The sequence below is a fragment of the Scomber japonicus genome, chromosome 9 (genome assembly GCF_027409825.1).
Source record: "Scomber japonicus isolate fScoJap1 chromosome 9, fScoJap1.pri, whole genome shotgun sequence".
NCBI lineage: Eukaryota > Metazoa > Chordata > Actinopteri > Scombriformes > Scombridae > Scomber > Scomber japonicus.
The window spans coordinates 26,118,352-26,139,429 of NC_070586.1; the positions used below are offsets into that span (position 1 = coordinate 26,118,352).

Below are 21,078 nucleotides of genomic sequence, written 5' to 3' on the forward strand. Positions count from 1 at the left end.
TTTTAGTATTGTGTTGTGTGTGATGCCTCAATTTGTGTCCTGTCCTGTTTCAGAGTGCATGATAAGGTGTCCTTATTTAACCTTGTTTATCCTGATGTAAATAACATATTGTGTGGTGGCCTTCCTGGAGTTTGGTGTTTTCAAGTATCATGTCACCAAATTGTGTGGTACTGTGCTTATACTTTACCACTTACCATAGAAGAAAAAAGTTTGCTGTGTTTAAATTAATCAATTTGTATTAGTTTGTTAGTGGTCAGTTCAACTCATGGTTAGAAACAGGATAAATGAAATCTACTGTTGCTATGGTACCTATTATTTTATTTACCTTGCCCTTTGATATAGACCGCTAAATAAACTAAAGAATTTTAAAAATCCTACAAATCCTATAAAACTTACAATCCGATCAGGAACAAGTATCTTCTATGGTCATTTTGTTAATTTATTATCCACTAATTCTTCACCATGACTTGCCAAGATTTTAACCAAATGTACAGTGAAGGTTTATGTTCCAATGTCTTACACTTACTGATACAACTGCAATGAAAATTTCCCAAATTATATTGCATTCTACTCTGCTCTATCTACCTGTAGTATTTGTGCCCAATTCCAGGCCAGGGGAAGGCTCGGACATGATAAGCTGGAATCTCTCAGCTCCCTCTGGAATGGTGTCATCAATGATCTGCACTTCGACAAACTTATGCCTTTCGCCATCAACAAAATTGAGCATCTGGGTGGACGGAATGGTTTTCAGTTGATTAAAATCATGCAACTACAAATACTATACAGTGCACGATATGTTTCAAGTGTGGGTATCTGACTGTGTGTGTGAGTGGCTGACCATTTCGCTGGTGTTGTAATCCAGTCCTTGCTGAGCCTCCAGGTTCTGAGCGTAGAAAAAAAGAGAAACATTTCCATATGTCCCCTTGTTCCTGTAGGCCACTAGAGTCAGCACCCCTATCGATTCATTCACTTCAAACCTGGAAACCAGAACATATTTCTATGAGAAAAACTTTAATTACAGAATGTGTGACTCAATAAAAGAAATCTGTTAATTATGGGTACTTTCTTACATGGTGTTTGTCCATTCAATGACTCCTCTAATTCCATCATTAGCCGAAATGCTGACCTCTGCAACCAAACCCTCAGTGTCTAGAGGAAAGAAAAAACACTTAGCACTAGCAACATTGCTGAATTTAGGGCTATGACTACAGTGCTAGTTCCAACAGCAAGTTGTGCAACAGCAAACTCTGGAGGATCTAAGTTTTCTCATGCCACATTTGAGCGAAGGATTACAGCTAAGGAGTGTCTCCTGTAAGTGGCTTGGGAAATTGAGCAGCCAAGTCTTTTGGGTGGACTGATTTATGACCCCCTGAATAGTCTTCTACCATCCATTCTATGGCCAAGGCACTGGGAGGCCAGCTATGGGTTTAGTTTGGCTTTCTCTTTCCTCACCACACAGTGCTACTCGGCTCCCACCAAATCCCCAGGCTTCCTCAATCATGGAAAGCATCAATCTCACCATCCAAGCCACATAATGACTGCTGCCAAAAGAGCGGCCTGGTGTTTACTGTGCGTCTCCAGGCAGAAGGCTTATAGTATTCTGGGAGCCTCCAAGCATTGCTCTGCCTGTAGTATTCTGTCTACTCATCACTTTCTAAAGTTACTCATTCATAAATTGGACTGTGGTTTGAATTATGCAAAAACAGTAGCAGTAACTAACAAGCTCTGTCATGGCGCATGTTGACAGTGAACTACAACGTTGTACAATACAGGCTACATGGCATTTCAGGCAAAGCTTGTCAACACACAGTATGAAAGTATATTTTACCTGGCAATGTGCAATACACAACCTCTACTCATCAAATAGAGCAAAGTGGTGTGGAATTAGGATAAATTATAGGAAGAAAAGGAAGAAAGTAAACTTTTTTCACTAGAGAACAAGAGAAAATACTAAATAACAGAGAGAAACAATGAGGAAACTATTAAGATTGTTACATGAAATTCAAGACGGTAATGTTGCAAAGAAATTCAGTAATCAGTACAGATCAGATTTAAGCTGCCTAACTGCTCCATACCTAGTTGGGGAACAGTGGCAAGGGTTGTGATGAGTACTGCTGATGTAATGTTGACCAGGAAGAACTCCTGCAACTCTGGAATATCATCCTGGTAAAACAAAGGGATACAAAAAGCGGAAAATTCAACATTCAAACAAATCTGCTTCATCTACGTTGATTTTGTGAACAAGAATATATATCAGTCACATGATTCACATCTACATATTTTCTTAATAACAGACTGATGGTGGTGCAATGTTTTTATAAAATTGATTGATTCTTGATTGATGATGCTTTCCCTTACTGTTTTACACTCAATAAGTAAAGCAGTAAAGAATTCTACATGACGAAGCGTAGTGGAAAGATAAATCATGCAACACATTCTTTACCTCCAGTATGGTGACAGGGATGGCAACAGAAGTCTGTCTATCCTGAAGGATCACAAAACCAGTACCAGAGATGAAGTCTTGACCCGGGTCAGCGAGAGCACCCTCTACCTGGGACAGGTCCTGTAGAGAACCTCTGATAACCTCATAGGTGATATTCACAGCTCCTGGACAAAAACATTTTGGCATAGTATCAGTTAAAAAGTCAAGAATTAAAATATACTGTACATGTAGGGCCAACTTCCCAGACAAGTCTACTCTTGGACTAGTCTTGGACTAGACTTGTTTCTCAATGGATATTTTCACAGAATCTTGTCTTTAGTCTAGGACTAGGCTTAATCTCTATCTGAGGAACTGGACTTTATTCAACAAAATAGTGGTTTGAAGTTAAATGGGATAAATCTAATTCAAAGGAAACATATTCATTCCTACTACACATTTTTGCCTTTACACTCGGCCCACCGACCTGAAGCTCCAAACTCCCTGTTGATGTAGATGTTAATAGTTCGGTCCCGTTCCTCTGTGGTCACCATAAGGGATGATGGGGCAATGGTCAGCATCCCATAGGGTACATCACTGGTGTCCACACTAAGCACTGCCTCAGTGGCCTGAACATCGAAGGCAGCATGGCCGGTCACTGCAATGCCTGTATCAGGAGAATGTCAATCTGTGTAAGAATTCTGATTAGGGTTATTTTGAGGTACATTCTTAGAAATATAGCATATGTGTATCATATCATAAGCTCATGCAAGATTATCAACCACATTAGCACTAAGAGCAGATTTATTACCAAAGGTTTGTATGTTGGACAAGGAAACTTTGTATTCATTTTTGTCCTCTGGTGTGGCATCATCAAGAAGCTGAAGGACAATGGTGTCATTCAGCTTTCCCTGTAGGAGATTTTCATTTCATTTTCAATTTCAGTCACGAATAATGGTCAACAATCAACAACAATAATGGTGTGCTGGTATGTGCCACTGACTGAACTGTACCTCAGTAAAGAAAAGCCTCCCTGATGTTTTGGTAAAGGTCCGGTCTACCAGGTGCCCTTGTACAGTCCAGTCCACAGTGACATTACCCAGACCTGGACCCGTCCTCAAAACTAACAAGGACAGTTTCTCACCTGTAATACAAAATATGACAAAATCAATCCACTTGATGCAAAACCAGCAGTAATCTGACATACTTTGTCTTCTTTACTCCTTTTCATTAATTGTGAGAAAAGTTAATGCATAATCAGAATAGGATAGTGCAGTACATGAGAAGCCTGTCCACACCTGTTTTATGACTTTAAATTATAAGTATGTGAAGATAATGTAATTATTTTTTTATAGATTCAGGTAGAGACAGTTGAGGGTCTCTAATTGCATGGATTCTACTCAGGGAGACGTCAACTGCTCATGCATACATAATTTCAGGATAACGACAGGCAGCTACATGGGCCACCTGTTGCTGCATACTGCCATTGCTATGAGTGAATTTCTTTTCCTTTGCACCCACACATAATTAGGACACCTAGTGAGAGTGGCAATGGAAAGGATTATGAATGTAATGTATGGCTGTGATAATAGACATATGCAATGTCCAATGTACATCCAAATAAATTTGCAGAGCATCAAAAATTGCTACGTACCCTCTCTGGCGATGACAGAACGCGAGTCTGGATGGAATCCTACAATCCCAGCCACATTATCATTAGCCAGTATCACTATGGTTACAGTATCAGAGTTGGGCAGGATTCGACTTCCTCCCTCTGTATTAACAAGACCAATCATGAGGCTCTCGTTGTCCTCTGGCTCAATATCATTTCTGATTACTATCTCTATTGTCTTCTTCAAATCACCTGTCGAGACAGAGAATAAAGTGCATTGAACATGGTGAAGGATCATATGAAGAATTCCAAGATACATTGACCAATGATGAAGGTTTAATATGGATATTGTCCCAAATAATGAATTCTGAGAAGTTGTAATTCAGTTGTTTATATAATATAATATATAATATCCTCATAGAGAATTATAAAACTGCATGCTATTGCTAATCAGTGAGTGATCCACCTACCACTAAAAACCAGAGTCCCTCCAGTCCCTGTGAAGTCAGCATCTGGTGTGGCTTCCCCTCCAACAAACCTCCACTCCACAGTGACAGTCCCCAGATTCCCTCCCCTCCTTTCTACAACCAGGGGCACCACAACCATAGGTTCTTCTCGAACCTCTAGATGGAGGCCCTCGTTAGTAGCATTGGGACTGATGCTGTATATCAAAAATACACCAAATGCATCGCCATTCATCCCTATAGTCACCACAGCGTTGTCTGGCTGGCCAATCGAGGGCAGATTCTTCTGTGCCACCGTCAGATTCATCAGCTCTACCTTCAAACAACATATGATTATACTTTTACTTACATATACATATACATATACATATACATATACATATACTTGTTATAAAATTTGCTGTAAAACTTGAAAAGCATGTGTTTAAATAAAACAAATTAAACCAATAGTGGGAAAAATACTGTACATATTATTGGATTTTACCTTTAAGATCTGTATGGAGAAACTCTCGTCCATTTCAGGGAATTTATCAGTCAAAATTTGGACTGTGAGGTTGGCCACCCCTGAACCATCCTCCATAAAGGCACTCTGAGCTATCACAGGGGTGTAGTCACTCCCTGCCACAGCCTGTGCACTGAACAGGACTGCAGCTGCCGTGACATTTTTTAAATAAGTCATAACCTGGGATTTTGTAGTAAGCTGGTCCGCCCCTGAAGTCATCCAGGTGCAAGATGGTGGGGTCACGGCTGATGAAAGAGAGAAGGCCTGGCAAGCATGTTCTCTCAAACATGCAGCAGCACATGCAGCCAGGGGGTCTCTCTGACCAGTGATGTTAATTGTCTGATGAGGGGTAGTGGATGGAATGCCTGGGTTTGGGAGTTCATAGTACATAAGCAGGTTCTGGCCCTCAGCATGAGCCAAACCAACAATGTCAATCTCAGAGGTGCTGTACAGGATCTCCAAGCGACCAAAGTGACCCCCCCTGGAATAAAAGCAATGGAGATGAAGGAGAAAAAGACAGATGATAGGAAAAGGGAGGTTAATGTAAGCAGTACAAAACAAAACTATTAATGCAGAAGAAAAAAAATCAAAAGTACCTCCTGCGCACACTAATATTGGCTCTATAAACTCCCTCCAATGGCTCCTGAACGCGGTAAACAGACTGTTCAAAGTAGACAGTCCCATATGGGTTGTCATTGGCTGCCACTATAATGTTAACAGATGTGTCGGCTCCAAGGTTTCCTCCATTACTGGCGCCAGTAAGCTCTACCTTAATTATCTAGAAAAGACAGAAAGAGTGTGATATACACGGTGAACTGTAAATAGAGTAAACATCTTAATTTAGATATTTCATATTGTTATATTAAGTCTCAGTTCATTACCTCAGTGATTTCAGGAACATCATCAGCTAAGACCTCCACTCGCAGCGTCTTCATGGTTTCTCCAGGAGCAAACCTCACCTCTCCTGATGTGGGTCTTATGTCCCCTACAGCTAGTTTACCATTGACAGTGGCCTTCCATTGGACTACAACTGTTCCAATAGTACCAGCATTACGGACTACAGGCAGCGAAACCTCAATGGAGTTAGATCCTGGTTCCTCTATGGTGACTGGGACAGACTGGAAGACTAAATAAAACAAAGTGAAAAACTTGCTGAACGATGCTGTAACTCACTTAAATCAAACCATTATAGTGAAAACAGTGTGATTGTACATATGAGATGGAAAGACTGAAACTAACCAAAGGCACCAAAAGGGTCATCAGAAGGCAGTATGGTGATAATGGCACGTGTGAGCTCTCCCAGCAGAGCTCCTCCAGTGGTCTGATTGAGCAGCTCAATGAGAAATGTCTCCTCCAGCTCAGGGACCACGTCATTGATGACATAGATGGGCACAGATTTACTGGTCTCCCCTTCAAGAAGGACCACATCAGTGGAGGCCACACTGTAGTCTTCACCTATAGCATGACACATACGCACATATATATGAACATGGCCAACCTCCACATACAAATTGCAGAAACCATTTGCACTGCTCAACACTTACTGACTCTGGCAGTCAAAGGCACAGCTCTGAACTTGACAGATACATCAGCAAAAATCCCCCCTACACGTGTGACGTTTATTATGGGACCAACATAGTGCTCAGCCACACTGACAGCAGAAGCTGACAGCTGAAGGGTTCCAAAAGCATCATCGCTGGACTCTACTATCACCTGGGCAACAATGTCCAGCTTGGGGCCCAGAGAAGGGGAACTGGAAACTGTAAGGGACATTTAGAAGATATGTTATCAGTGTAGTGTGGTATGGTTGAAGTATCATTATATCTAAAATGATTTCTTGAAGTAAAATCTGTGTCAGTAGCTTACTGAGCCTCTCCTGCTCTCCTTTGATGAGTTGAACACTGATCAACTTAACAAACACTGATTCGTCTCTTTCTGGATCTTCATCATCCAGAATTCTGAGGGTGATATTTGCTTCACTCTGATTGGCAAAAAACACGACAGAATCTAGGAGAGGAAAAAAGTCTCGCCCCTCAGAGGCTCGGCCCACCCCTGGGGTCATGTAAGGTGCTGGATCAGCCTCTTTTAGTGTCCCATACGTGACTCGCACCTAGGTAAATGAATATTGGAGTAAAATACACAGAATCATCATTTTAAAATTCAACTCAACAAAACATATCACATTGTATTATTAAAGAATGCTGCCAGTCAAAGAATTGGCAGTAGTTTCTTTACTTCTTCTATAACCTTCTACAGTGGGGCATACCTGTCCCATAAGGCCTCTCTGTCGCAAGATCGTAAGGGTGACAGTTGAGTCTGCTTCAGGAAGTCGGACAGGCCCCGTGACATTAGAGAATACAAAAACACCATAAGGATCGTCATTGGCGAGCACAGTCAGAGTAGCAGAAGTCTGAACACCCAGGCGACCATGGGAGACGTTAACTAAGGACACGGTGAAATTCTTGTCCAACTCAGGGATCTCATCCTGGGCCACTCTGATGATAATGTTCTCCGATGTCTGACCTATACCAAAGGTGATGTTACCAAATGTGCTGAGGAGTTCCCCCTGAGAGCTGTTATCAGCCTCCCAGTATAAAGTCACACTAGAAAGGTCACCAAACAACCGATCCACCTGGGAGAGGAAAAAAAGACATCGTATGATGATGAATAATACAGTACAATATGCTGTATTTGAAAATAGTAGCTAACTTCCCAGAGCAGTATCAATATCTTGACTACTGACCTGTAGGACCACAGTACTATGTCCGTCCCCAGGTTCTGTCCCATTAACAGACAGGGAATCAGGACTGAACTGAAACACTCCGTGGGCATCATCAGAAGCAGCGATGGTCACTGTGATGCGGGAAGCAGCTCCCAAACTGGCTATACAGACAATACAAGATATGATTATTTGTTAGATAAAGTTTGGATTTGCATTTTTAACAGTGGGTTAAATGAAAAGTATCTAACAGTTTGAGAAGAGCAAATGGAAATGTGACATATCATCTTTCAGTCTAATCAAGCAGATGCATTTGAAAAAGTAAGCTTAATGACAATAATAATATTTACACACATTCTTCCCACTAAATAAAGTGATATTATGTTCAAGTGCATTAGACTGAAGTATGTGTGTGGAGGGTACTATAGCACTGAGGTACAGTATGCAACACATCACGTCAACCACTTACCACCACTACTACTGAAAGGCTATTTGCTTTTCCCACATCACTTTCCTTCAGTACTTTGCACAGGGGTCACAGTTCAATGTAAATAGCACACACTATTAAACACACACATGCATATGCATGTACACATCCACAGTTCTGTGTGAGTGTATATGCACATAAGGCCACACAGGTAGATATTAACTATGATGTTAGTGTTTCTTTGTTTTATTTGTGTGCTTTATGTATGAGACAATCCATGTCTAAATTAATGGATGGCCAGTGAATTAGTTTGCAGATATACTGTGTTGATAATATATTTCAGAGTTGGTTAGAGGCATACTAAGAATGTGATAGTGATTTCATCTATGGTCATTGTATACAACATTAGTACATTAGTACCCATGGCTGACATATTTGATATTTGAATATTTCACTCAAAAGTTTCATTTCTGACAGTCCAACTGAAGAATTTAATTAATACTGATTTCAGAATCATTTTTGTGGTCCAAATGTTGTTTATGCAATTATATCCAACTCGCCAAATATATTATTCTGAAAGAAAGAGGTCATTCTTATTCAATTTCTGGAGATCAAATTTAAACATCAGATCCAAATAGTGTTTGTCCGGAAGTTACACATTACTTGATCCCTGACAGAAATTGACTTTGAGATATGCAATCTTGGGGAGTGAGAAATTATGTTGGTGTGGGAGTTGCCGTAATGAAGGAGTTCGGGAAGTTGGGGAGGGCAGACTTACCATGGTGGTGATAAGATGGAAGTAGAAAGTCAGAGTCACTCTCCCCACTACCACTTTCTTCACCATTCAGAAACCGATCCACTGATGGATCACACACCAAGATCACACAGGTATCACACCAGGTTAGAGTCAAACCAGAGGAGTAGGAGTAGGTGTCATAAGGCAAATAGGAGGGATGGTTGGTAGGTAGGTAGGTGGGAAGCACACAGGAGCACAACACACAAAATACACAAAAAGAAGGGCAGAATACAGGTTCACTTAAACTCTAAAACAGAGGATAGGCAATGAGAGACTTCTAATAAAAATATAGTGAATTTTACTATTAAGACACTAAAGCAAAACAATATGCTGAATTTCATACCTCCTCCATCAGCATTGTAGAGCTCCACTCTAAAAATCTTATCCAGTTCAGGGACAGGATTGTCTATGATGGTGACAGTAATGAACTTTATCCTTTCCCCTGGAAGAAAGTCCAGCATGCCCTCTGAGTCCTGACAATGAAATACAGAAAAACAGGAATCAATCCGAGCTACATGGCAGAAATTTGAAAGCTGGGGCCAAAACATCAACTTCAAACCTCTACATTTATCAAAATCAGCATAGCATCAGTAAGATAAAAGACTTTAGGGGAAACCAACCTCATAGTCTTCAGGACTGGATGCTGTAAAGGGGGTGGTCCTGTATCCTACCATGACCCTACCCAAAAGGCCTTGGGCCCTGGCCACCGCCAGACGGACTTGTCCATCTTCCTCATTAACAGTGATGTGGGCAGGTTCTAAAGCCGGAGCGATCAAACCCTCCCCTGGAAGGCTGGGCTGAAACTGCAGCAGGCCTGGAAATAAGTGTGTTTGTGAGTTATAGTGATGATTAGAACAAAGGAGATAGGGGAAAAATATGTGCTACAAGAAAAAGTGAAGCGAGTGAAGGGGAGAAGGTAAGAGAAAGTTGTACTTAGTTTCAGTTAACCTGGTAACCCACTTATCACAACATACTACTAATAATAGTAACACTGTTTCCTTGGTGTGTGAGTAAGTACCATAGGGATGGTCGTTGGCTGTGACAGTAATAGTGTTAACAGAGTTGTTGGGGTCAATGCTTGCTCCACTGGTGGGGGTGGAGCCTGGCTTCCCATCACCAGACTCTGCTGACACCAGTGCGATCTGAAAGGATTCTGCCAGCTCTGGGAGGTTGTCATCCAACACCAATAGGTTCAGTACCTAAAAAAACAATGCACATCCAGTACATTTGTGTTATGTTTGAGTCCAGGCTGTATCTCACTCAACTGGGATTAAATACTTGATTTTGCATAACAGAGTCTAACTAAGTACATTATTTTTGTACAGTGTGTTCATGGTGTGTGTGTGTTGGGTGCCAAAGGATTAAAGACTAAGCTTAATCAACAGCTGACACCTGTTGACTCATCAGTAAATGCCAAACAAGCAACCACTAGGTGGGGCTGGTTGTCAAGTAACATTGCAATTAGGTGACTAAAATACTGCTGTTAAACCAGACATAAAAAATGTATTTGAAATCAGTTTACTGATATGTAAAAACAATGCACAATAGGTGTATCACACTTATTTCACCTACATGTGTGACCGTGGATTACCTCAGAGGGGTTTTCCTCAGCTCATATAAAGTCACATTCATACATGTCCAATGGTTGAGTCATTCTCACACACAGTACCCACACCTCAGAGCGCTGTCCAGGCACAAAGAGTACAGCTCCAGTTGCATTAACAAAATCCTGATGGGCTGGCATCTCACTGTCCACGACATCCAGTTGGGTAACAGTGTAGTTAATATACACATGGTCCAGAGATCCTCGCATACGCTCAATCACACAAGAAATGGTGGAGCCCTCGTCAGTGGTCTGTAAGGACAAACAAGGGAATAAAAATGACAACATTGGAGGAAGTGATCAATACTGAATGCATTTTATTAAAGTCATTTACTGCAGTCATGCTTAACAGTTAATGGCCCTATCAAATTCCAGCACAGTAATAATGTGATTTAGAGAAGGGGTACCTGATAGCCCACATGCCTGTATGCCTTTTTATCACCAAAGGGTCTAGTAAATAGAGAGGACCCTCTAGTTCTGATGGAATGCCATTGCCAGCCCTGCCACCTGTTGTGCTGATGGAAATGAGGAACTAGATCTCCCGTTTCCAGTGCTGGAACTCCTGATCTACTTCTACAGGAATGCCCTGACTGGTAGACCTGCTGCAGCCACACCAGCTGTCACTTTACCTGAGAGGGGCCAACATGAGTCCACCCATCCAATCCAACTAAAAAGGGAGAGCATGCTCTTGCTGCAGCCAAGCATGAAGTGTGATGAAATATGCAGCAGGACAGGGACTGACAAACCAGTGGGTTTCCATTACATGTGTTTCTATGCATATGTTTTCTCTGTAAACACAACTGAGTGATGACACTGACAAATACTACTATAATGACAGACATGTTGACTCAGGCTTATTCAGAAGACACCTAATTTGGTCTGATTTACAATTTAAAAAAATGCAGTTCAAACTGCAGTGTTGTGAGGTACTTTTAGATGCTTAAAAAAGAAAATTTGTCACACTAAATGCCCGTCACTAAATACTGTGCACTTACATCAGGTATGCAGGCACCGGTGAATCCAAAAAGTCCATTGGCATTGTCACTTTTCATGACTCGTAGTATGGCAGTGGGTCTGGGGAGGGGAAGGCGGGCTCCCCCGTGCACTGCCACCAGCTGAAGATAGAAGACCTCCTCTCCCTCCTCCTCATTATCATCCCTTACTTCTATCACAAACGACTTCTGCCTCTCGTCCTGCCGGTACCGTAAGTAACCTGAGATGTTACGCAGGTCTATTTTAGCAGGCTGGGTGTGAAGCTCGTGGATGTGGCTGCGGTTCAGCTTTGTCCTATATAACCGAACATCCTGGAGAAGGCCTGTGTACCGCTGTTCACCCTCAGGATCTGATCCAATAAACAGTGAAGCAGGTCCTGGAGAAGACATATACAAAACAGTATACAATATTTTATATAACCAGCAGCTGACATAGAATATGTAACACATATGACAAACAATATGACTGAGGAAACACTGACATTTAGTAGTAGATTTATGTGGTGCAAAGAGGGTCACAAGCTGTTGGAATAACTTGTGTTCCTGGTGTTGTATAATTCTCCTGACTTGATAACTGTTGAAACTGTCTCTATCTTGTCTGATCTCCTGAACTCGATCCAAAATGTTTCTAATGGCTCAAAAAAGAGTGTGAACACAGTCAGGTCATTCACTAATTTTCGCTTCTAAACACTGAAAATACTAATACTAATTGAAAATACTAATTATGACTTGAATTAATATTTTTAAATGCAATTAAATCATGAACTAATATTAAACCCAAAATATAATCAATCATGAGCTTAACTCACTATGAATTACTTAAATTATTCATATAGCACCTACAATTACAATGAGGGGCGGGTCATATAATATTATTGTCAATGGTGGAACTACATTGGTTGCTATTCTAGGTGTACTGTGACCAAAAACAGAATCTTGATTAAGTCACCAAATGCTGCCGAGGTCTAGTCTAGCTCTTTCTCATTACTCATTAATACACTTACACCTCACATGGCTATCATTTCCTGTACTTGTACAAAATGGGACAAATGCAGGAAATCTGCCACAGTGAGCAAGTACAAAGGCCTGACACAAAGTGGTCCATCTGTGGGATGAGTTACCAGTAGCAGACAATAACAAATGACAAAACTGATGATTATGTATATATCTATGGTGATTGAAGTTAGCCAAGGAGCCACCTATTTCGCCTCTGGGAGCTATTGGTCCAATACAAGCTGCCACCATTGTCTGCATTAATTATAAAGAAAAGAAAATGCCGACTGATTCCCTTTAGCAGTAACAATATCCAGCAGTGCTGAGGCTGAGTGGTCACTGAAGCATCGCAGAGTCCCAATAGTTCTGAACAATGAAGAAGCAACTGAGAGGTTTGTGTGTGTGTGTGACCGCATGTGTTTGTGTGTGTGCGTGAATGTGCATTAGTGTGTGTGCGAGGGTTCATGCATCTATATGTATGCATGTAGACTTGTTATCTTTCCTTATGTGAATAATTAGAAGAAGAAGTCATACATACAGTTTTGCACACACATGCACGCACGCACGCACGCACGCTCGCACGCACACACACACACACACACACACACACAATCATAATAGCTAACTCACAAACTTACACATGGGCCACCAATAACATAATTACTACACAGACATGAGCATGATATTTGTGCCTTTCTGACACTGACCATGGTGCTGAAACAACAGTGAACAGTCATCTGAATTTTCAGGGTGAGTAAAGTCACAACTTAGCCTGAGTAGATTTTGTTCTTTGGTATTAAAAACAAAATGTCAATGTATAAAAGGTTTCAGACAAAATTATTTACATTTGTCTACATTTGTCATCAAAATGTTTCATCTATGAATGTAATCTGGTATCAGTACTTTGATATGGAGTTTTCAAGCATCATGAGTCATCAGAGATGCACAGGGGCCTCATTTTTATGCCCAAGTAGATATTGAGTGGAACAAGCTAAAAAGTTGTGATAACTTGGTAAACATAAATAAACTGTATTTACAAGGAACAACAAACACAAGTTGAAAGTAATAAACAGGAATATGACACACACTCTACATAAAACCTAATCAAAATAATGTTATTATGTTATGTTTAATAAATCTCTAATACTGTAGAATAGCTCACCATCAGTGATTCCTTCTCCTTTGATGCTCTTCACCCCTCCAGGAATGGGGTTTCCATCAAGGAAGAACTCAATAATCCCATCATCGACTGTAATGATCACATGTAACCATGTATTCTCCTCCACAAATTTCTCAGCAGTGGCTCGAGCCACTTGGGTATTGTTTGACCCCATCACTGTATAGTACAGCATCACTGTGACATGAGACTCATTGACATGGACCTTTACTCCATAATACAAGGTCCCATTCCTGGTACCTTTAGAGACAATGAAGCCATCCGTGTCTGGTCTAGGCACTAGCCATGCAGAAAAGGTAAAGTTTCCAAGAGGAGCAGGCCCATCTTCAGGGGAGATAATCCCATAGGCTCTTGGAAGGCCAGAGAAAAAATAAGTGTCTGTGGCTGAGTGGTGTCTTCTGGCATGAGGCCTCATTTCAACCTCATCTGGGAATGAAGCTACAAGGAGCAGGTCATCCATCAGAGGAAGGCCATCTGGGAAGTGGCCAGAAACAATATCCCAGGCAACCCGCACATCACCAAAAGCACCCTGCTGTCGGAGGATGGTGAAAGTAGTGATGTCAGCCATATCATCCTCCGAGAGAACATCTTCAGCTACTTCTTGGTCTAGGTTGCTGTCAGTGATGGCAAAGACACCGAATGGATCATCGTTGAAAGGGATGACAAGTGAGGCATTCAGAAAAGTCTCAGCCAGTCGTCCATCCTCCCCTGGGTAACCACCTTAAAATATAAAGACAAGAACTGAAGGGTTTTTGCAACAAGAAAATGATTTAAATGATTTAGTTGGTAATTCTCCATATTTTTCTTGTTGTTAACAAACAGTGTGCAGAGCAAAGCCAGCAATGGACTCATCCTACTCCCAATTATTGGGCATTATCCAAAGGTTGATATATTGCATTCCTCTCTGCTGTAGACCTCCATGGCTGTCCAAAAATTATTAAAAACACATCACTGAGTCACAATCACCGCATTGGGTGACATGTTCCTCCGTTCCTGAAAAGAGTGGTTAACATAGCATGTGTAGAAAAACGGCTTCAAAGAGTAAAAACGGCAATAAAATATTAACATTCAGGAGTGAGGTTCATAGTATAGCAGATGCCACTACTTTTTGCGCATGCAGTGGCTGGTTGCTATTTTATCACTATTTCTATTTAGGGCTGTTTCTAAACAAGCTATGATAACGTGACTGTACCTGTGTTGTCAGGGACGAAGGAACGTGTCACCCAGTGCAGGGGTGTGACTCTTTGATGTGTTTTTGGACAACTTGAGATTTGCTAAATAATATAGAAAATCGCCAGCAAAATGCTTTAATGTGATCCTTCTTTTTCATTCTTGGAATTCTCAATATAGAAAGCCTATTTGATGACTAAAATTAAATGTTATTCTTAGTTTAACCTTAATGTCAATAATCATTCATTATAGCAGCTGCCACTTCACAAACAAAAAACTTTATACATGTTTACATTATCTGTCAAATCTATCACTTTTGTCTTGAACTCACCTGAGATATTAACCAGCCTGAGGACGAAGAACTCATTGAACTCTGGAAGCTTATCTGAGATGGCTTCCAGGACAATAGGCTTAGACTCTTCCCCAGTGATGAAGGTAATGGAGCCAGATGTATTGGTGAACTCCTGGTTTTCATCCAGTGGGGTTATTGAGTCGTTGGCATAAAGCTGCCAGAAGACTGTGACATTACCAAAATGACCCCTTGAACGCAGGACACTGGGACAGATAGAAAAATAATTTTAACAATCATGAAATATTTATCTCAAAAGTGACAGTGAAAATGTCACAGTTTTATCAATACAAAATATTTTTAAAAGCATTTGAAGCCACTCTTCAGAAAATGTTACAATAAATATTTTTTTTAAATTATCATGAGATGCTGTGCACAAAAGAAACTTTCCTTACTAGAAATTATTGGTTTTTCCCTCTTCAACCCTTTTTTCTGTTGGCTCAAGGGAAAAAATCCCATTGGCATCATCATTGGCCTCAATCACCACAGTAGCAATGTCTGCTCCATACACAACAGCATCACCTGTGTTTATACAAATAAGATCAAGTTAGTCATGGTGATGTTATGTCAGAGTTGCCAAAAAAGATGCCTTGCTTACAAATACACTATATAGGCACAAAGGAGGCTAACATGGATTTTGCTGGCCATATTGTTATTGTCATTCTATATTTCATGCAATAGGGGGAGGCTGTCTCACTAACATAGCATGCCATAACTATGGCAACCAGGCCAATGAGGAAAGGGCTTCTTATTCATGAAAAAGCTAGAGTTCATAAGTAAGGGCTTCTCTTAGCAAAGGAGTCAAAGTGAAAAAAACTCAAGGATAGAGCCTCAATAAACCTTTAAGCTTTTTGTATAAAATCAAGGAAGAAATAAAAGCTACCAGAGCATATTTAGCTGAAATAACATTCACACAAGTGCAGTGACCTCTAACAAGCATATACTTCAAGTTGCCAGACTACAAGAACACTGAAATAGGTATGCAAAACTGCTCATAATTAAAAAGTCAAGGTAAAGGGTGTTAGTGTCACAGTATGCGTTTGATTGACTTCTAACATGAGGGTTATTGACTTTTAATGCAATCCCTACATAGAGGACAATCCCCTGGCGTGAACCAGAGCCTGACCCTTACTCTACTCTACTTCATGTCATTAAGTAAAAAGAAAGAGGCCAGTGGAGTAATCAGTCTTTGTGTCTTAAAAAGTCTGAAGCCTGTTAATTAAGGTCCTGTTGGGGCCCACTAGTCTTTCATCCCCATCCCTGACAGACAATACTGGGATTAGGAGAGCATTCAGTGTTAAGACAGACAATGTTAAATAACCCAGCTACCCTTCTGTGCACATATACAACTTGCAATAAGGCAAGAAAGGTTATTGAGGTGAGATCTGTAACTGACTTGCAGCTATTGGTAACATTCTTTTAAGGGATTAATATATGAATATGAAGATTTGACATGTCCACTACATTATCTGACATGACCACTGATTCACAGACACTATCCTTCTAACATAAAATACTTTGCTGAACTAACGTCATGTTTGAAAAGAAGCATATACTCACCTGTGGCATTGTATAGAACAATATAGAAGGGTTCATTAGTCTCTGGTATGTTGTCATCTTCAACAGCCACAGAGATGTTCTTCATCCATTCACCCACGTCATACACCAGCAATGTGTCATTACTCAGCAGGGTGAGGTCATCTGGCGATGCATCACCATATTCCACACGGTACATCACCGTGGCAAGAAAGTCTGCCCGTCCCGCCCTCAGAACAGTGAAGTTGGCCATGCCACCTTCCTGAAGGCGCACGATAACAGGTTCTTAAGACAAGGCAAGAGAGAAGGTCAGAAACAGATGAGGGGAGTGAGTGGCTGTAGCAATAATGAATGAATATATTATTAGTCTTTCTGAAGATTACATTTCGTACCAGAAAAATAAATGGCGTCATCATTCTTATTAATCTGTAAATTTGCCTTGAGAATGTTTCCCATTCTTGCTCCACCTGTAGCATTTAGCAGTGTGATGGTGAAATTCTCCATGTCCTCTGGGATCTTAAATAAAAAATAAATGAAAATTCAAACTCAAATTGGGTTGGCATGCATTATTGAGTTCAGTTAAGTTTTTTTTTTTTACCTCATCGGGTTCAGAGAAGAGAGTGAGGTTTTTCAGGTACTCGCGCTCCTTGAAGGTGATGTTTCCCTGGAGTGGGCTAACGTCTCCAGGTAAGGCTGGCTCCAAGACCCAGGAGACAGACACCTCTCCGAAGTGACCCCTGTTCCTCACTACATGGTACACCGCTGGGATAGAGTCAGAATAGACAGAGGTATTTAGACAAATAACTTTCCCTCAAGTCATCAAATGTGGTCCTTTTAATCTTGATATATAATTATTATGTTTTTCTCTGGCTACTGGCTTCTGTTTTTAGGTTTTTAGCACACATTTTTTGCCTGCTGGCTCCACAACTTGAACAAAGTACTCATTAATCTATGTGAACTTTCTGCCACAAACACATTTTATTTACAACATTGGTTGTTCAGTTTTTAATTAACTAGGACATAAACATTCTTTACAGTAAATTACAAACTCTCACAGTCCAACTGAAAAATGTTCTGTAATTCATCCAATTAGGTTAAATTTAAGGGTCAATGAGATACCACTTGACATGGAAAAGTATCACTATTATCTAAAAGAGTGCTAATCCAAAGTACCCTTGTGCATCTCTTTCCCTTTGCTTTCATTGATTGCCACTGTCAGTCCTGATTGGGCAAACTCAATGACCCCAAAGGGGTCGTCATTCCTCCGCACTGTGATGTTGACCTCCCTGTGGTTGCCAAGGCGACTGGGTGGAGTGCTGTGGCTGCTAAGTACCACAGAAAAAGTCTCGTCCAGCTGCATGCACACATACGCACATAAAAACACACACAGAGACACACACACACACACAGGTTTTCATGCATCAAAAACAGCATCATCTTTACAATCTGTTATAGATTATATCAAAAGCTAAATACATTACAGCAGTATGGAAACCAGTTGACATATTTTGACATGTTTCATGAGACACACTTTGAATCAAATGAAGACCAAATTGACTTATTATTCTAAACAAGATTTAAAGCAAATTAAATGGACATTATTTTGTCATGAAGGAAATTAATATTATATTAACTTTAATGAAAATATTCTCACCTCTGGCACACCATCAGGCCGAGCCACCAATGCCACCGCCACCTCTCTCTCCCCTGGTTTAAACTCCAAGATGCCTGTGGCGCTGTAGAACTCAGTGTTTCCTGAAGGCATGACGGCATATCGTACCAGCTGTTTTAACAGCTGTCCCTGGGCTCTGACCACATACAGCTCCACAGTTTCACCCTCCTAGGTGCAAAAGTTTTAAAGAGTACAGATGTAATCTGAACAGATAAAATAACAATCTGTGGAGTTTCATTATTGTAAGTATCAGTTCATACCATTTGTAGCTAGTTAGATACAAACTATACAAACAAATGTAATCTTATAGTCTGAAACTGCAGTTAGACTTACATTGATGACCCATGGACCTCTGGAGAATGGAGAGAACTCAAAGACTCCCCCAGGATCATCGTTCTCCAATATGACAATCTCTCTGCTGGTAAAGCCAGCTTTCAGGATCTGATTCTCCACATTACTCCTGGGAAACATACAGTGAACAAAATATGTTGCTGTATTTGGCTAAATATTACTTATAATGCCTTCCTTAATAAGGGATTGTCAAGCTGGGTTGGGTGTAAGCAAGGAAGGCACATAACATAAATGTACCCTATAACGTTTTGTCTTGCATTTGCTGTTGTTCAACATAATCAACATCATGCAAAATATCACGACAAAACAGCTGAGCTTTAATCTAAACATTGCTTGTATTGTGTGATGATCATCCATCATTTGTTCCGTATACTTAAGACCTGTTGTTAAGACACCTCTTATTAACAATGTCAATCAACACTGTACCAGCATTTTTATTGCTCTAGAGGGGTGTGAGTAAGTGTGTGCGTGTGTGTGTGTGTGTGTGGGTGTGTGTATGTGTGTGTGTGTGTGTGTGTGTGTGTTCAGAAAATTGGAGCCAAGTAAGCATCACATAACGGGTAAATTAGAGACAAAGAAATGAAGTACTCCAAACAAACAGTCACAGCCAAGGCACTGCATGCATACAAACACTGACATCTTCAAAAGGGTATACAATCAAGCCTGGTTAAATTAGAGTGAAACACATAAAGAAGATACTGTGTTTACTCCCCACAACCACTTTCTTTTGGGTTCCCTTTTTTTCACACCATCCCAGAGTCCCCCACCCCAAAACCCCTCATCCCCACATCAACCAAAGACCCCAAAAATCCTGAAGTAGGCCCTTCTCTGAAAAACAAGGCCCTGATTCATGCTACACAAAAGGCCCAGGTTCACTCCACTCTCCACTTACCCGAAATACACTATAAAGCGTGCAGTCTCCACCCTGCAGGGGAGGAGTGGGAGGGAAGCAGAGGTGCTGTTCTCATCAGAACATAGACTAACAGATGAACCCACCCCCAAACCGCCACTACAAACACACATACCCACCCACACACATCTACAGAGAATCAAGGGAGGTATGGTATGAGATCGCACCCGCTCTGTCCGATCCCACTGTACTCACTTGCAAGTTGGCTTTAAAATATTACATGATATTCACACTCTAAACCCACCAAATGTATTTGTGTACAGAACAGAAGCTTCTAATCAACGTTGATAATTAACAACATTATGTGTTCAATGTCACTCCTTACCTATCCAGAGTGAGCACTAAGGTCTCATTGACTTCTGGTATATTGTCAGCCAAGACAGTGAGATTGATGGAGGCATCGCTCTGCCCAGAGAGGAAGACAACAGAGCCACTTAAAGGTTGCAGATCATTCACTGTTACATCCCCACGACTGGCTCCGACTGGATGGAGACTCCAGAACACTACAGCCTGACCATCTGTCCCATCACGCCGCAGAGGAAGGTTCACCTGCAACAAACATTGTGAAAATGAACTACAAAACATTTGTACATGTACCAACAGAAAACTTGGTTTCTGACTAGAAGGATGGTGGCAAACATTAGAGATGCATTTTGTTACTGTGTATGAGCGTATGAGGACCAAAATGTTTATGTCGAATATCTTGTAGTGCCACCCCCGCACATAAAGGGGATAAGATTGTATTTGGCACTGGAATCCTTTAAAGGAATGTTAAACAAAGCAGGTCAGTGGGCCGGATTGTGTTCACAAAAAGGTGATATTTATTAATAAAAACATAAATGAAACAGTGGGTTAGGGTTAGGGTTAGTATTGTGTCTTCCTGACAGGATTATTTATATCTAATAGTTCATGAATGGTTTATTTTTGCTTTCCAGTACATTTATATATTTTTTAATCAAATAAAAAAATACTGAACACAGACCTTAAACTATCAGTATGTACCAGTGCTGAAATGGGGGGTTGTATCTTACCATGCTGGTATTGGTATCCTCTGGTTCATAAACCACCACTGTGGTGTTACTAGTAAATCCGATTTCCCCATTGGCAATGTCTGGGCTGACCGTCAGGGTTAGGTTGAGAGGTCCCCCAAACCTTGGGCTGTTTGAGGGAATTTGAGGATGAATATCTACCAGCTCCAACGCATTCAACTAGGACAAAGAGAAAAAAAACCAACATTCAAACAAGGAATAGATATTTAGATGTTCCTTTTCTTAAAATTCATCAGTACAGCTGTTATTACATCTCGTTATTTCTATTCTGTCACTTTTACAGAATAATTGAAGTAAGAGCTTCATTCACAACATTTATGTTTACAGTTAAAATGAA

At 40.7% G+C, this 21,078-nt stretch overlaps 1 protein-coding gene across 1 annotated transcript in view; it reads right to left on the minus strand.

Moving 5' to 3' along the window:
- The window catches only part of adgrv1 (adhesion G protein-coupled receptor V1), a 95,557-nt gene that overhangs the window by 64,613 nt on the left and 9,866 nt on the right, over positions 1-21,078 (minus strand). The window contains exons 10-45 of the mRNA XM_053324919.1: positions 20,724-20,900; positions 20,018-20,241; positions 18,765-18,891; positions 18,414-18,599; positions 17,933-18,113; positions 17,358-17,521; positions 17,152-17,275; positions 16,784-17,044; positions 15,619-15,745; positions 15,206-15,429; positions 13,690-14,424; positions 11,538-11,911; positions 10,615-10,794; positions 9,958-10,138; positions 9,560-9,753; positions 9,283-9,412; positions 8,922-9,002; positions 7,741-7,880; positions 7,264-7,629; positions 6,864-7,107; positions 6,542-6,757; positions 6,237-6,452; positions 5,879-6,123; positions 5,594-5,775; positions 4,980-5,478; positions 4,502-4,811; positions 4,074-4,283; positions 3,433-3,563; positions 3,231-3,330; positions 2,907-3,086; positions 2,444-2,607; positions 2,076-2,163; positions 1,829-1,855; positions 1,071-1,149; positions 839-977; positions 586-727 (exon numbers count right to left, since the gene is read on the minus strand). Of these exons, the coding sequence (XP_053180894.1) occupies positions 586-727; positions 839-977; positions 1,071-1,149; positions 1,829-1,855; positions 2,076-2,163; positions 2,444-2,607; positions 2,907-3,086; positions 3,231-3,330; positions 3,433-3,563; positions 4,074-4,283; positions 4,502-4,811; positions 4,980-5,478; positions 5,594-5,775; positions 5,879-6,123; positions 6,237-6,452; positions 6,542-6,757; positions 6,864-7,107; positions 7,264-7,629; positions 7,741-7,880; positions 8,922-9,002; positions 9,283-9,412; positions 9,560-9,753; positions 9,958-10,138; positions 10,615-10,794; positions 11,538-11,911; positions 13,690-14,424; positions 15,206-15,429; positions 15,619-15,745; positions 16,784-17,044; positions 17,152-17,275; positions 17,358-17,521; positions 17,933-18,113; positions 18,414-18,599; positions 18,765-18,891; positions 20,018-20,241; positions 20,724-20,900 (7,348 nt within the window). The remainder of the gene's footprint in view (positions 1-585; positions 728-838; positions 978-1,070; positions 1,150-1,828; positions 1,856-2,075; positions 2,164-2,443; positions 2,608-2,906; positions 3,087-3,230; positions 3,331-3,432; positions 3,564-4,073; positions 4,284-4,501; positions 4,812-4,979; positions 5,479-5,593; positions 5,776-5,878; positions 6,124-6,236; positions 6,453-6,541; positions 6,758-6,863; positions 7,108-7,263; positions 7,630-7,740; positions 7,881-8,921; positions 9,003-9,282; positions 9,413-9,559; positions 9,754-9,957; positions 10,139-10,614; positions 10,795-11,537; positions 11,912-13,689; positions 14,425-15,205; positions 15,430-15,618; positions 15,746-16,783; positions 17,045-17,151; positions 17,276-17,357; positions 17,522-17,932; positions 18,114-18,413; positions 18,600-18,764; positions 18,892-20,017; positions 20,242-20,723; positions 20,901-21,078) is intronic.